The following is a 13,889-nucleotide window of genomic DNA, read 5'->3' as shown; positions in this document are numbered from 1 at the left end:
CTCCGCGCGGAGCGGAGCGGGCTCTGGCGGCTCTCCGGCCCCTCGCTCCGCGGCGCACGTAGGCGCGGGCGGCAGCCGAGGCGGCGGAGAGCGGCCGGAGCGCAGGTCTGTGCGAGGGAGAGCGGGCACGGCGGGCGGGGGGAGCGGGGCTGGGAGCACCGAGGCTGGGAGCGGGCGGCGAGGCCGGGCGGTTTGTTTGTTTCTGAGAATACGTTTTGTTTCTGTGGTGTTTGGAGACGTAGTGACCCCGTCCATCCCCTGTGTGACCCACACAGGATGCTGATGCTGTGGGGAGAGCGGGTAGTGTTGCTCTCTCCCACGCGTACAGACCCCGCTGGCCGTAGGGATGGGTGGTGTTGGTGAGGTGGGGGCTGTACCCATCGTGCAGTTACGGGTTATCCCGTCAGCTCACGATGCAGTTTGCCAGGTGTAATCACCGTGATGGCGGTGCTGTGGGGCAGGTAGGGCTGCAGCCACCGCGCTGTGAGAGGATGTAGCGGGACGAGGCTGCTGTGTGTGCGCTGATGTGATGAGCCCTTCCTTGGCTACAGCTTATTATGGGGGAGGAAAAAGCAACAGGATCTTCTTGCACAGTTCTCACTCTGTTGCTTTTTGTTGTTTCTTTTGGGCTAATTAATCCTGCACGTTTCTTGATGAACTGTTTTCATTCAGTGCTCCTTGGTGTTCTTTATTAGTATGTTTTGACTGTCAGTAGACTGCTTTCCAAGGAACAGCGTGCTAGTTACCCTATCTTCTTCATACAACTCCTAAACAAAGGCGTACGAGTTCCCCCTTGTCCTGCCCTGTAAGATGTAAGTTAAGAAGCTATTTTATCCTGCATAGACATAGCTATAAATAACAGGTTTCTCAAGTTGCACGTGGCATTGGGTTACTTATTTATTTTTGAGTATCTTATGTGTTCGTGATACATTTTCAAATGGAGAGCATGGAAATAAATCTTGTTTTCATGAACGTCAATCAACGTAAGTGGAAGTTTTAACGTGCTGTTTAACAAAATATATACAGGCATCACTGATGCTAAATAATGGGATCGTGCTCTACCGAGTTGACAGCATTTGCGCACGCCTTCTGCTTCCAGACTTCTTCCCAGCACAACAAAAACACTGCAGGAGATTTCTAACCTGTGCAATAGGAAGCGGTATTGACTCTTACTGTCTTGCTATTCGCTTGTGTTGAGAGCAACTGAAATCACCTGGAAAATCATCTTGGATTTGAAATTGCTTCTGTTTTGTTATGAAGGGTGTTCTTGATTACTCAGAGGGTTCTGTGGCTGTAAGGGTGGATATTTATGTATTTTATTCAAGTTTTATTGCCATGTCCATAGAATCATAGAACATCTTTGAGAACGAGGCTAATTGATGAACAGAAAGATGACGGACGTCACAGATTAGAAACAAACCCTCTCTTTTATTGAACTTTATACCGTTACACAATCAAAAAGAAGTACAATCACAAGTATGTCAAAATGTTTCAAGAGAAATACAATTGCAATAGGTTGTACTTGGTTCCAGAAAAGAATTCCATCAAAATATACCACTTTGTCATGAGAGAATACTGCAGTTATTCACAAAAAAAAATCTACCGTACTGTATAAATCCAGTAGCAAACCCTTTTAACTTTTTGGTAACTTGGCAAGCTTTGCTCAAGGTAAGCAGGGAAGCGGAAAGAAAATGACACCTCCGTTTTAGAACATGGATCAAAATCACAGTTCTCGAGATTGGAGCTTTCCAGGGAGTCAAGCGTATGATTGCTAATGAAAGCTGGGTGTTCAGCTTATGAGTTCCTATGACAATACTGGCCTTCCTACGGAGTATTCCTGGCCTGTGAAATGTTTATTTCCATGCTGGATAACCTCAATCTGAACAGCATCCGTAAGTGCGGTGATGTTTGGGTGAATTGTGGGCACTGTTCAGTAGCAGCTAATCAGAGGGGAGGGAGAACAGATGATTGACCTCAGGCCTATCCGATAGTGCTTGCAGGGTGTTCCTGCCTCCTGGCTTCGTGGAATGAAATGATTCATTCAGCATTTTAACAACAGCGAAAGCCTGCCAACAGATACCAGCAGAACAGCCCATGTTCTGCCTTCAGCTACCCCCGTTTAAGAAGCTGTTTAAATAATGGAAGTTACTTTAAAATACGCAGCTATAAAACCTGTAATAATTTTTGATCCCCGTACCTTTATTTCATTGCAAGCACGTAGAGCTTTAATTGTTCGTTCTGGCATCTGTCTCTTTAAAGTGATTCATAATTACTGTCAGGGAATTTGTGCGTACAGCAGGAATGGAAACTGTCAATAGTAAAACATTTCTGTTATACCCAAAGGTTTTTTTTAAGATCAGGATACAGTCCAAGCCCATCTCACTGCATGGCAGGAGGTGCAGCAGGAAGCGCGCACTCTGGCCTCCAGGCAACCTTTAGTATATTACACCTAAGCTGCTGGATGGGCACTCAGTGATATGCGTGGTTTGATTACTGCTGCAGTCCTGCTGAAAGCAACACTGCTCCTCTTATGCTGTGATACTCGTAATTTAGTATGTTTTGTGTGTAGAAGCAAATACCACATTCAGCTGTTGTTCCTTTTTGTTACTACTGGTAAAGAGTAAGTGCTCTCAGATAATGCCTCAACACTTCAAGGGAAAAAAAACAACAACTTACTGCCTCCAGGTTTTGCGTATTGCAGCAGTATTCAGCACAGCTTTGAGTAGCCCAGTGCAGCTACTGTTATTCATCCGTGCCTTCTTCAGCAGCTCTAGGAGCTGAAGAACTGGTCTCAGTAACCACAGCACATCAGTCTTAGTCATCAAAACGCAGGGAAGCCATAACTTCCAGAATACAGCGGGCAGGTCCTGATAATTACTGTTACAGTAACGAGGGGTCAGCGAGAGGGGACAAATTGGGAACACTTGAAATTCCTTACCTCTAATTTTAAAAGTTGAGGCCTTTTTTACTTTTTCCTCCAGTTGCCCAGAGTGCAAACAGCTACATGTGCTGCAGTGCAGTTTCATTTACTTCTACAAGCATAGCAAACAACGTGCTGCGCCTCATATGTATGACAGAAAACGTGAACCAGTGCTCATTTAAACCCATACCTGCTGGTGCCTTTCTTAAACCTTTACCAGCTTCACTATCGCAGCTTTCTGCTGCTGGAGAAAGCGCTGCTGTGGAAAGCACGCCATCCATATAGAAGGGTTTCACTACAAACCCTTAATATTTATTAGGTGTGTATATTCAAGATGTTCATTCTGCACAAATCCTGAAGTCCATGCTTAGTGCTTTTCTCTCTCTATGCAACTTCCGCTCAAACACACAACCATATTCCACTTCTACCAGTGCCTTATCTCTTAACGTTGGTTCCATTTAGTTCCATTAGCACACTTGTGTCAGTTTGGAAAGTGCTCTTGCTTCAGTAAAACTGTAACAGTATGTTTAAAAAGCACGTTAAGCTTATACACCATTACAGTGATTTTAAAGTACTCTAAAGGAGGTCAATGAAAGGAAAGATTCCAAAACAAATGGTGACATCCGCACTTCATTTCTTACAGTGAAATAAGTTCCCTAAAATAGTTTGTGAAGAATGCACAGAACATCTTGACCCTATTTACAAGTGACGAGGTTGTATCAGTAGTATCATGTTTTAGGACAGCAAAGTTACCGAGTCAACAGCACGACAACGTAGAACAACCTTTCTTTATCACAGAGTGCCAGCTGCATTTCTCACTGCAATTTTAAGCAGTTCATCTTTCATTGATCCCTCATAGCAATTTTACTTTTTCCTGCTTTCCAGTGTTACCTTGATAACGCTTCCAGAGACGAGCCTCTAAGCTGTCCTTAAGGAAAGAGTCTTTGCTCAGAAGTAACACAGATGTGCTGTCTTCTCCCTTTCAAGTTTGCTAACTGGTGTGATAACAGATTAGAAAGTTGGACATCTTTGGCCGGCGGTAGTACAACACTGTGTGGGAGAATTTAGTACCCAATAGGCTCAAATAATGAAGTCGGAGATGCTGTGAGCAAAATAAGGAAGCTGTGATTTCCAATCAAATCTAAGTTAAAAAGGGAACACGGATGAACAATAACCACTAACAAAAATATAAATTATCTCATTTTTCTCAGATAACACACTCCCCGAGGGGGCCTGGTCCACATATAGTTTATTGATGTAAGAAAACAATACAGTTAGTGTTAGATCCAACCACAAAGAGCAAAAGAACGAGTGAATGAAGGTTTTGTACAGTACATATAGGAAAATAAGATGTTTGTGACAACTATATATTTCTAAATAAAAAGGCATCTAAATATATTCAAGTTATTGAAATCTACACGAAAATATACGGATGTTAATAGCAACAAGGTGCTTAAAACCAAAACATTAAAATACTGAGCAACTCAATGATGTACTAGATAAAACTGCTAACAATGCAAGATGGTTTACAATCTGCTTGAAATATCACCTATACCACACAGGGTAAGCTGAACATTTAGATTTAAGATCATACACAATATTAGCATTAACTTCAACAACTACAGGCAGGGATTTCTTTTAAGCTGGCAAAGTGACTACTTTAAGAACATCAAACTCTCTCTCTAAATTGAGAATGTACCCAAATAAAATGCTGCTAGCCCTTCCCAGATAAATCCTTTCCCTTCGACTAATCACACTCGTAAGTCAAAAGCATAAGACAGCATTTAAGAACAATTTATCTTACAACGTGACTAAAATAATGACATAATCCAGGTTTAAAACGTGATTTCGTAGGCAAACAAAAGATTCTTCTTAAAAACTAGTTTTTTTATAAATGCAGATATATTGCATGAGGAACTGCTGGTATTTCTTTTAAGAAAATATATTGTGCGATTGTGGCTACAATGCACTGCTGCAAAGCATTGTTGTTTCTTATAAAAAAAAAAAAATAAAATAAAAAAGAAACAAAACGAAACCTTACTTGAACATAAAGAGTAAGAGAGCACAAGTCTTCCAGCTACCTCTGAAGAGCAGGATAGAAGTATTGCCAGTTTTTCACGTGCTGACATTTTACTAATGATGGATTTTGGTGACCAACTCCCCAGCCAAAAAATAAATACATATAGGTTTTTAAATTCAGGTGCATATTTCTAAGCTGCTGTTGCGAGTGTGTTTTAAATGTAATGGACTTTAAAGTGTACGTACCAAAGAATTATAAAAATGCACTACGGTTTGAGTTATTGTTACATAAAGAATGTAGTAAAAAGACTGTCAAAATAAGTAGAAAGGGGATCAAAACTGAACTAACTGAATTAGTGCAGTACTGTAGCCAGGCTTCTAAAATCAGATATAGAAAATATAAATAGACTGCTTTAGGTGATGATTCACCAGTGTCCAAAAAAGGAACAACTACTGTGAAAGCTCAGTTAACTTGATCCAGAGCTCTGAGCAGTTCTTCACCCTGTAGCAGGTTTCTGTTGCCTTGTATGGGAGCATTTACTTCACAATCGTAACTCGTGAGTTGGGGTAGTCCACTTTCATCCATCGACTGCCCTAGAAGTTTACTCGCTATGTCTATAGCGGGAGGGGAAGGAAAAAAGTGCACTTTATTCACTTTCCTCCCAGATTTTTCAGGAATGAGATGAGCTTGGGTATGTTTGCATCAGTTTTCTTTCACAGCCCCTGCCCCCCTCTACATACATTTTGTTTTTTAAAGATACTAACCAGTTGATAGTAGAATGATTGTCTTTTGCTCCACTCCATTGTGACCGTTTGTTTTGCACGCCTTTACACGTTTCCAAGCAAGCGATGCGTTTCCTCCACGGTCACCTGTCTGCTGGAATAAGGATCCCTAGGAGAAAGTAAAACAAAAACTTCTTTGTTGAATGGTGCACCTTGCTTAGCCTTCTGCATCCCTTTGCCAAACTAGGGGTCCCTGTCACTGATGGTGGCTTTATTACAGTTTACAGTGGACTTCATTCAGAATTGAGATCAAATATATTTCCAATAGAGTAACCTTAACAATTACTTAAAAAAAAATAAAAAATGGGATCAGATTTCAAGAGGTTACCTCCCTTGCACAAAATAATTACTGAATCCTGGTTATCACCAGCTACCAGGCTGAAGATTAGCATGGACAGGTACACATACACACCCATTTGATTAGCACTGCTCTCATGCGAGTAACTATTACATTTTTCCATTGGAGTCTCATGGTTTTCTGCACTGGCATTAATAGTGTAAACAGGAGAGTCAGGAACCTCACTCAGTTGTAAACTCTGCTTGTGCACCAGATGTTGCCACCAAACCCATCTGATCTCTAAGGCTTAAGGGGAATGCAGTCCGGAGCCATTCTATCGCAGAACAGCTCCTTAGCATATTCTTTTGATGGCAGCATCCAAGATGGAGAGATCAGAAAGCTTTTGAAAGCTCCATATAATAAGAAAAGGCCACGACTGAAACAAAGATGGGATGAAAGGAAAAAACACCATCTTAGTAACAAGGGGTTGAATCTGCAAAATTTCGCCATATTAGTAATGCTGACTGTTGGGAAAGAAGAAAAAGTATTTAAGAATGCTGCCATTAAGGGACAGCTTTTCAGGTTATTAAACATGCATGCAAGTCAAAAAAGACAGCTGTGTAACAGGAGTTAAACAACTCAGAAGCTGCATTCATAGCAAGATAAGTCACTGGTATTGTTCCTGCTCTGGTTTTTGTTCCGTTCTCTTACTGTGAATGCATTGCAGCCCTCCATATGAAGAAAAACAGCTCACTTTTTTCTGCTTTAACTATTTGTATCACTATTTCATAATCTTACTGTAGCACACCTTGTCTTTGCCTAATCCTCTCATCTTCCAGAAAACCTGAAGTTGTTATTTTGTCTTCAATTATTTTCACTCTTTTCAATAATTAATAGTGCTTCCATACAGCCAGGAAGTCATGGCAAGTTTTTGCAGAGTCCCAAATAGCTGTGTGATACAAGCCTGGATTTAATATAATTTTTTCTTCTGTGCATCTGCAAGGCCTAGTTTGTACACTCAGAAATCCATTTTGGAGAGAGAAACCAGATGACAAAACTACCTGCTTATAATAATGTCACTAAGACCCCCCACTATGTGGAAAATCCAGCTTCTGACCATGCAGAAACTGTCAAAATATTTATAACACTCATCAGGTACAGAAAGAAGGTTTAGCAAAGGGTGAAATATGAACTTGCATGCTTTAAAAAGGCTCTCAACATGGAAATCTGTGTTCATTATAGTAGTTAATATGGAACTGCTTGTGTTCTGCTACTTTGAAATACATATCAACAACACTATAGCACAGCCGTAGCACCACTGCATGAGAAAGGCAACAAAAGGCAATAAAACTTGTAGCAGAGCTGTGAATTCTTAAGAGCTACTGAAAGCAACAGCACAACATGCATGAAAGTGCAAAGCATTGAGCAAATAAGACCAATAGCATAAATACGTTTGTTGTTTTGTTGTTGTTTTAAATCTGCTAACCCCATAGCAACAAAAAATAAAGAATGGATGTATGAATACTTCCTCAGCTGTCACAGATGACAGCGATGCTAAGACTGCATAGAGTGACTTCTCGCATGAGTGAACCATTCAGAGGACAAGTAACCCTGCACTGTAAGACATGATGGATGACTACATCTAGGAGATGGATGGACTGCTAGAGAAACAACGTCAAAGGCTATGATGCAGTGGAAAAAAAACAGGAATTTATTATGTAGAAACTTAAGAGAAGTGGGAATTTGCAATGAAACCAAGAAGAGAGATGCAAATCATTGCAAAGCCCAAGATTTCAAGCTACTAAAAAAATGACAGTAAGAATCAAAGATCGTAGAGACAAAATACCCTTACAGAAGGTAACAAGTTGCAAAGTGCCAATGAAGTGACAGAAGCCTTAGAATACCTACAGAATTCCTTCTGAATAGCTTAGATGGACAACGATGCTTGCAATCACAAGCGAGAGAAACAACGCATGTGGTAGCAATGCAAGTTTGCTAAATTCTATGAATTCACGTTCTGTAGTTGGGATGGTATTGATATCTGACCAAATTCAAAACAGGAACCTCAGACTCAGAGAGGAAAGAATAAGAAGTGTAAGAACACCATCCGGTACTCACGAGTATGAAAACTGAGTGTGAAAGTGGAAGTGAAATAAACACGACAATTCTGCCTTACATTTGTGCATATTCTGCTAATGAAGCATGCCTCCTTGCATGTATGTTCACAAATACCTTCTATCTAATCAAGAAATCCACTTAGGTACAGAGGGCACTTTGAAACAACTGACAGTAAAAGAACTAAAACAGTATTTGCATATACGAGGGAATTTCATGCCCAAACAGTTATCTCTGATCCCAAGGTTCCATTGCACACCAACAGCTAAACTCTGGAGTCCGCACCGAAGCCTCATGTCAGAAATTGCAAGGTTAAAAGTGAATATTTTAAAACGGTAAAACAAAACTCACAATTCCAACTGCCTGAAAAAGTGAACCATCATGTTCCATTTTTCGTTTTCTCTGAGCATTATGCAAAGCTAGCATCTTTGGATTTAGTTCTTCATCCATTGCAGTAGATCTAAGAAAAATCGATTCAGGCTGTTAAGACGTTTCTACCGTTCTCGAGCCATTCTTCGTTTGTGGACAAATACAATATGACAGAACTGAATTTAAGAGCTATACTAGTATTCTTTAGTAACTGACTAATTTAAACAGTTATTGCCTAGGAACATAGAAAATGTTAGCATTTTATCTTTCTATGAAGCTCAGAATGAGTTTTAGCCAAAAAAAAAAAAGTCTGTAAAAAAACAAACAAACCACAAAGCATAAAGTTCAGTAATTCATTTCCTACACAAAGGAGGGAAGATTGAGAAAAAAAATCTTCTGAGTATTTGTGTACAAAGTTTCTGTGTTAAAGGTCTGATGTTCTGATTTTGTAGAATTTGGTCATCATAAATACGTGCTACGTTTGCCATACTCCACCATCATGAATTATAGCCAATTTTAAAAGCAGTACATGTAGCACAGACTGTGGATGCCTCTCAGCTCAATGAAGTGACAAGAAAAGCATCAGCAATACCATGTAGGTAGTGCCTGCTGCAGTCTTTTTAGATGGCTATACATCATACAAGAGCAGAACAAAATTATGAACACAGCTGGCATGTAGTAGCTGCCTGTCGCATGAGATGTTTATGAAAGGGCTACTGCAAAAAAGCTGCTGAGAAATAAGAGTAGCTTACTATAAAAAAACTGGTCTGGATTTAAATATTAATGTCTACTTTGAGGTAGAACGTTGAAGATAATGTACATCGGTTGCAGTATTTCAAAGTGTTATCATGTCTAATTTCTTGAATAAATAGTAGGGCTTGAGCTTCACTTTTAAAATACCTTTTGTTCAGCGTGACTGTTATCAAACTGGGTGCTCCTGGACAAGATTTTTCTGTCTGTTCCAATGTTCCTTTTCCTGCTCTGATTGGAGATGCGGTTCGACTCCTGTTCCCGCTATAAGGTGATGCTGGGGCACTACTCGTGTCATTTATTACATGGACAGGAGATGATGGAACAATTAGTGCCTTCACATCATCCACACGTTCTGCCACTGGTTTTATTTCATCAGCAGCCGTTGATGGTTTCTGAGTCTGCTGAAGTATGGTAATGGTGGCTGCATTTTGAGAGCCAGAACTGCTTTCCAGTGGAGACAGCTGATCAAAGGAGCGCAGCTGGAAGTCATCATCCATTGGGATGTAAGGAGCCAACATTTCCAAGTCTAAATCAGTCTCCTGGAGAACATAAGAGGTTAAAACTTACATCAGAACATCTCAGTTCATGGCTCTGCAATTTATTTTTAATAAAGCGTTATGTAAAAGAAGAATAAGGTTCCTGGAAGCATTTAACAAAATGAGAAGCATGTCGAGAGCACTAAGATGATACAGAATTTCAAGTTCATGTACATTACCTGAGTGGAGAATGGATTTTTTGCTTCTGTATCTATTGCAAAGAGCTTCTCCACTAATTCCAGTTTGAATTCATTAGCCATGTCATTATCCACATCAAAGCAATAGTCATTGGGACTACTGGGCTGTGAAAACATTTTGAGTGCAGTTTTAACTTTCTATCGTTACGTTATTTTGCATTGTATCTACAGATCTGAAATATGTGTGAATGCCAAAATGAATTGCAATCTATGGCTGCACAGAACTAAAATGGGAAAGGAAAACATACACATTTATTTACCTATTTGGGAAGCGCTTGATTAGTTAGAACACAGAAGTAGCCTGTGCAGTACTTTACTGTAACTAATTTCCGTTCAGCCAACTCTGAATCATCCTTTTCTAGGAAGACCAATCTGAAGCTCTTCTTTCACATGTACTATTCTACATATTTGCAAGACTCACTTCCATGAAAAGTTAATTCTCCCTGTGAAAGTGTATTTTTCTTTAGAGTGTGAGCATAACTAAGTCACAACCTAGAAATAATTTTAAATTCATGCCTTGGGTGCATCTTTGACTAGATTTGCTCTACAAGCCTCAACACAGCACATACATTTTAATGACAGCGTATCCAAATTACGTAACTAACCTCAGGTGAACTTTGGCTGGTACTTGCATCAGAAGGGCTGGTTGGTTGCTCTTGCACCTGAGGCATGGTAAAAGAAAGTTCGAGTGTCTCTGTGTTTGGCTCCAGCTTTGATACAACTTCTCTATTGAGCGCAGGATCAGCATTGCTACGAAGTGGCTTTGTAGTTTCAGAGGCAGGTAGTGGAGACATTGCCATATTTATATTCTGCAATTTCTCACTGGATGAGGGGAGCATTACATCGTTATACAAAGGAACTTCATCACATTGTTGTTCATCAGACTCTATAAAAATTAAAAGAGACCATCAACCTAAGTAACAAATACTGAGCGTGTCTACGGACCTCATTAAATTTTAAACAGTGGCTGAGAGATCACTAGGCAAGTGAAAGTGGGAAGTTATTTTCCAAAGTTGACTGCAAAATACCAAACTTTACTAATTAGCATGCTCTCCAATTTAAACACACACCCACCATTGCTGCTGAAATCTAGGGAGATAATTGTGTCTCCAGCAGCCGGAGCCAGCACAGTTAAAGCATCTGGTTCCTGCTTAAGTTTTTCAAAGAGGCTGTTGGTATCATCCAGGTCATCTTTGCTTAATATTTTGGTCATTTTTATTTCAGGAGACTCCACTGGTTTCAGCATACACTCCGTTTGTCCAAGGGAAAATATCAAGTCCTTCTGAACAATTCCACTGCCAGACAGAAAGGAAGATGATTAAAAACCAGCTAGAATTCGGCCTTCACAATTCTCTAAGTTGCCACGAAAGCATCAAGAAAGTAAGAAAAAGAAGTAGAACAAACTTTGGGGCTTTCCTTAAAAGTCTTCTTTTAAATGAAGGTACTATATCTTGATGGATTGATACTGGTACGTTCACTAAAGCTGTGAAAAACTAACTTAGAACTATTCCACTGTCGCAGGAAAATACTTAAAGTCTGCCTTAAGTTAAAGGTTTCAGTAGAAAGAATTCTAAGGAAGAAAAAGATAAATAAGATACCACTACAGCTGCTCTGACTCCATCACTAAGAATTACTAGCGAGTATAACTGTTCCAGACTATGGACAAAAATTAGGTGTCTACAGTGCCCAAATTCTTAAATGCTTCTACCACGATAATCCATAACACTTCAGTCCTATACTTGTTTGCCTGCAGAGATCTCCCCACTGATATCACTACATCAAAGTGATTGTCTTTTTTAAATCCTAGTCCTATGACTAGCAGCATTCTAAGTAAAAAGCTAATTGGTAGGAAAAACAGATAGCACTGTAGCATACTGAATGGGGACCAGATTCTCAGCAAGTCAAAGATGAACCTGACTCAATCTTCCAAAAAAAAATGTCATGACAAAAATAGCAATTCCCACGCAACTTACCTCAACACATAGTTTACACACACTATGCACTGTGGCTGAGAGTTCTTAGTGTTGTATATAACAGTTGCTTGAGTTTCAACCCAGACGTAGCCACCTTGTTTAGCAAGCATTCTGTATTGTCCCGTTGTCACCTGCCCTTTCGTGAACACTAAAACCAGAATGGACATCAGTTTAATTACAGGCAGAAAAAAAATATATCACTTTTTAAGCTACGTATTCTCTGCAGATTCCTATCTGCAATTAAAAGGAAAACCCTTGTTATTCTGTGGCTTTCCCCTGGTGCTCAATCTCACTTCTTGTACTTGAGAGCTTTAAATACATCTTTTTCACTTACTGTCGTGGTGTGTTTTGGTCAGATGATCAGAATCCAGCGCATGATAGTACTCATAGATTGAACGACCCAGCAGTTCCTCTGGCTCATATCCCATCAACTCTGTAATTCTTTAGAACAAGAGAAAATTTGCTGAGCAGACATTGAGCAGCACAAATACAAGAGCATATGGATATGTCTGTAGATCCGCGGAGAACTTAAGAATCCACGAACATTACCAGCAATGCTGGTTTAGTGTGAGTATGCTTTTTTTTTTTTCCTAATGCTCCTTTAATAAGATACGAGACGTTTCAGCAGCCATAGGATTTTACTTCTCATTGAATATTTATAAAGCATGTCCTGTGATGGACAGGATTAAGTAAATCCCTGCTTTTTAGACATTATTGCTTCAAAGTAGACAAGCTACTTACAGACTAGAATATCCAGCTTACACAAATGAGAATATAATAAACTAAAGACATGCTTTAACAGTTTTAACCATGCAACTAAAACAGATGATTAATCAGATTTATTCTCTTCACTGTTGGCTTTTGAAGTATTTTCTACAGCCCCTAGAGGGCAGTACTAACTAGCAAAAAGCATCTGGCTGGCCCTGCTCTATGCACAGCATCACCAAATTCACGTGTTATACATACCACCAGCAGCCTAAGAAAGGTAAAGTTACTGCACAGGGCAGAAAGTAACCTGCACTAACATACTTTTGTATCTAACTGCAGTAACTGATTAGAAATTCGTTTTTACATTAAAGAAAAAAAAAAAGGATAGCCAAAACATCTCACTGACAACTCCATTGTTGCAGATAACTGAGCACGAGGCCCACATCAGCCAACACACACAACCCCTGCAAATCATTCCTTCACATGAGTGCAACTTTTAAGAGCTGAATATATTTTACCTTTCATCACAATAGGAAAATTTCATATCGAGACTGTGACGACTGAGGAACGTCTTACTGTCCAAGGGGACCTCAATGTTCGATGGGTGAGGAATTGGTTCACATATCAACACCAAGCACGTCATGGGAGGCTTCTTGTAGCCACAGTGAGTTTGATTATTGCATGTGTCATATACACGTATGTGTCCAGTGCAATGCAGAACCTGTGGGACAGTTAGACTTAAAAAGAGACCAGACTGCTTTCTGTCAGCCAACACAGATGCAATTCCATTGGTGCACACAGAGTTAAGTGCTCCCTTCCCCACCTCTCTAGGCTCAGTGTTATCAACAGCAGGAACACGAGTGCATTCGAACTGATTGTTAAAATACAGCCAGTTCTCCTCATCTTACACGGGCTGTTAGTACATTCACTGCCAGCTCCTTCCTCTTGTGTCTGCAGAAGCAAGGCCAGAAGTTTCTGCATTCCTGTCAATGTCTTTGAAAGCTAAACTAATTACACTGGTAAGCAATTGCTTCAGAAATAGGCATCCTACTATGTCAGCCTGAGAGTTACGCTAATAGTATCAGCCTCCCTTTTAGATCTGCAGAAGTGATGTTAGAAGACAAAATCAAATGCATTCTTCAAACGATGAGAAGGTTTCCATTTTCTCATTTTCTCCTTTTAAAAACAGAAATCTGAAGTAGAAATATTTTGCGTACAGCAAAAAAGTTGTTCTTTGAT

The 13,889-nt window shown here is 40.0% G+C and overlaps 1 protein-coding gene and 1 long non-coding RNA gene across 9 annotated transcripts in view; one reads left to right on the top strand and one right to left on the bottom strand.

The window, feature by feature from the left end:
- The first annotated feature begins 16 nt into the window (after positions 1-16).
- Positions 17-13,308, top strand: LOC140253633 (uncharacterized). 2 transcript variants are annotated; one of them, XR_011903924.1, is made up of 3 exons: positions 17-105; positions 12,390-12,509; positions 13,184-13,308. It is a non-coding gene; the product is annotated as an uncharacterized lncRNA (long non-coding RNA). The 2 variants fall into 2 exon arrangements; XR_011903923.1 differs by lacking the exon at positions 17-105 and adding an exon at positions 11,235-11,349.
- The window catches only part of HIF1A (hypoxia inducible factor 1 subunit alpha), a 26,872-nt gene continuing 17,135 nt past the window's right edge, over positions 4,153-13,889 (bottom strand). For 3 of the 7 annotated variants that reach the window (XM_072339375.1, XM_072339370.1, XM_072339374.1), the window contains exons 6-15: positions 13,169-13,371; positions 12,277-12,383; positions 11,943-12,090; positions 11,044-11,264; positions 10,575-10,855; positions 9,952-10,074; positions 9,384-9,775; positions 8,466-8,574; positions 5,705-5,831; positions 4,153-5,554 (exon numbers count right to left, since the gene is read on the bottom strand). In XM_072339375.1, the coding sequence (XP_072195476.1) occupies positions 5,403-5,554; positions 5,705-5,831; positions 8,466-8,574; positions 9,384-9,775; positions 9,952-10,074; positions 10,575-10,855; positions 11,044-11,264; positions 11,943-12,090; positions 12,277-12,383; positions 13,169-13,371 (1,863 nt within the window). In that variant the 3' untranslated portion in view covers positions 4,153-5,402. The remainder of the gene's footprint in view (positions 5,555-5,704; positions 5,832-8,465; positions 8,575-9,383; positions 9,776-9,951; positions 10,075-10,574; positions 10,856-11,043; positions 11,265-11,942; positions 12,091-12,276; positions 12,384-13,168; positions 13,372-13,889) is intronic. The other 4 variants (XR_011903922.1, XR_011903921.1, XM_072339373.1 and 1 more) reach the window with 2 other exon arrangements.

Source organism: Excalfactoria chinensis, chromosome 5 (genome assembly GCF_039878825.1).
Source record: "Excalfactoria chinensis isolate bCotChi1 chromosome 5, bCotChi1.hap2, whole genome shotgun sequence".
In the NCBI taxonomy this organism is placed as follows: domain Eukaryota; kingdom Metazoa; phylum Chordata; class Aves; order Galliformes; family Phasianidae; genus Excalfactoria; species Excalfactoria chinensis.
The sequence above is the reverse complement of the archived record's forward strand: the minus strand, read 5'-3'. Positions and strand labels throughout refer to the sequence as shown.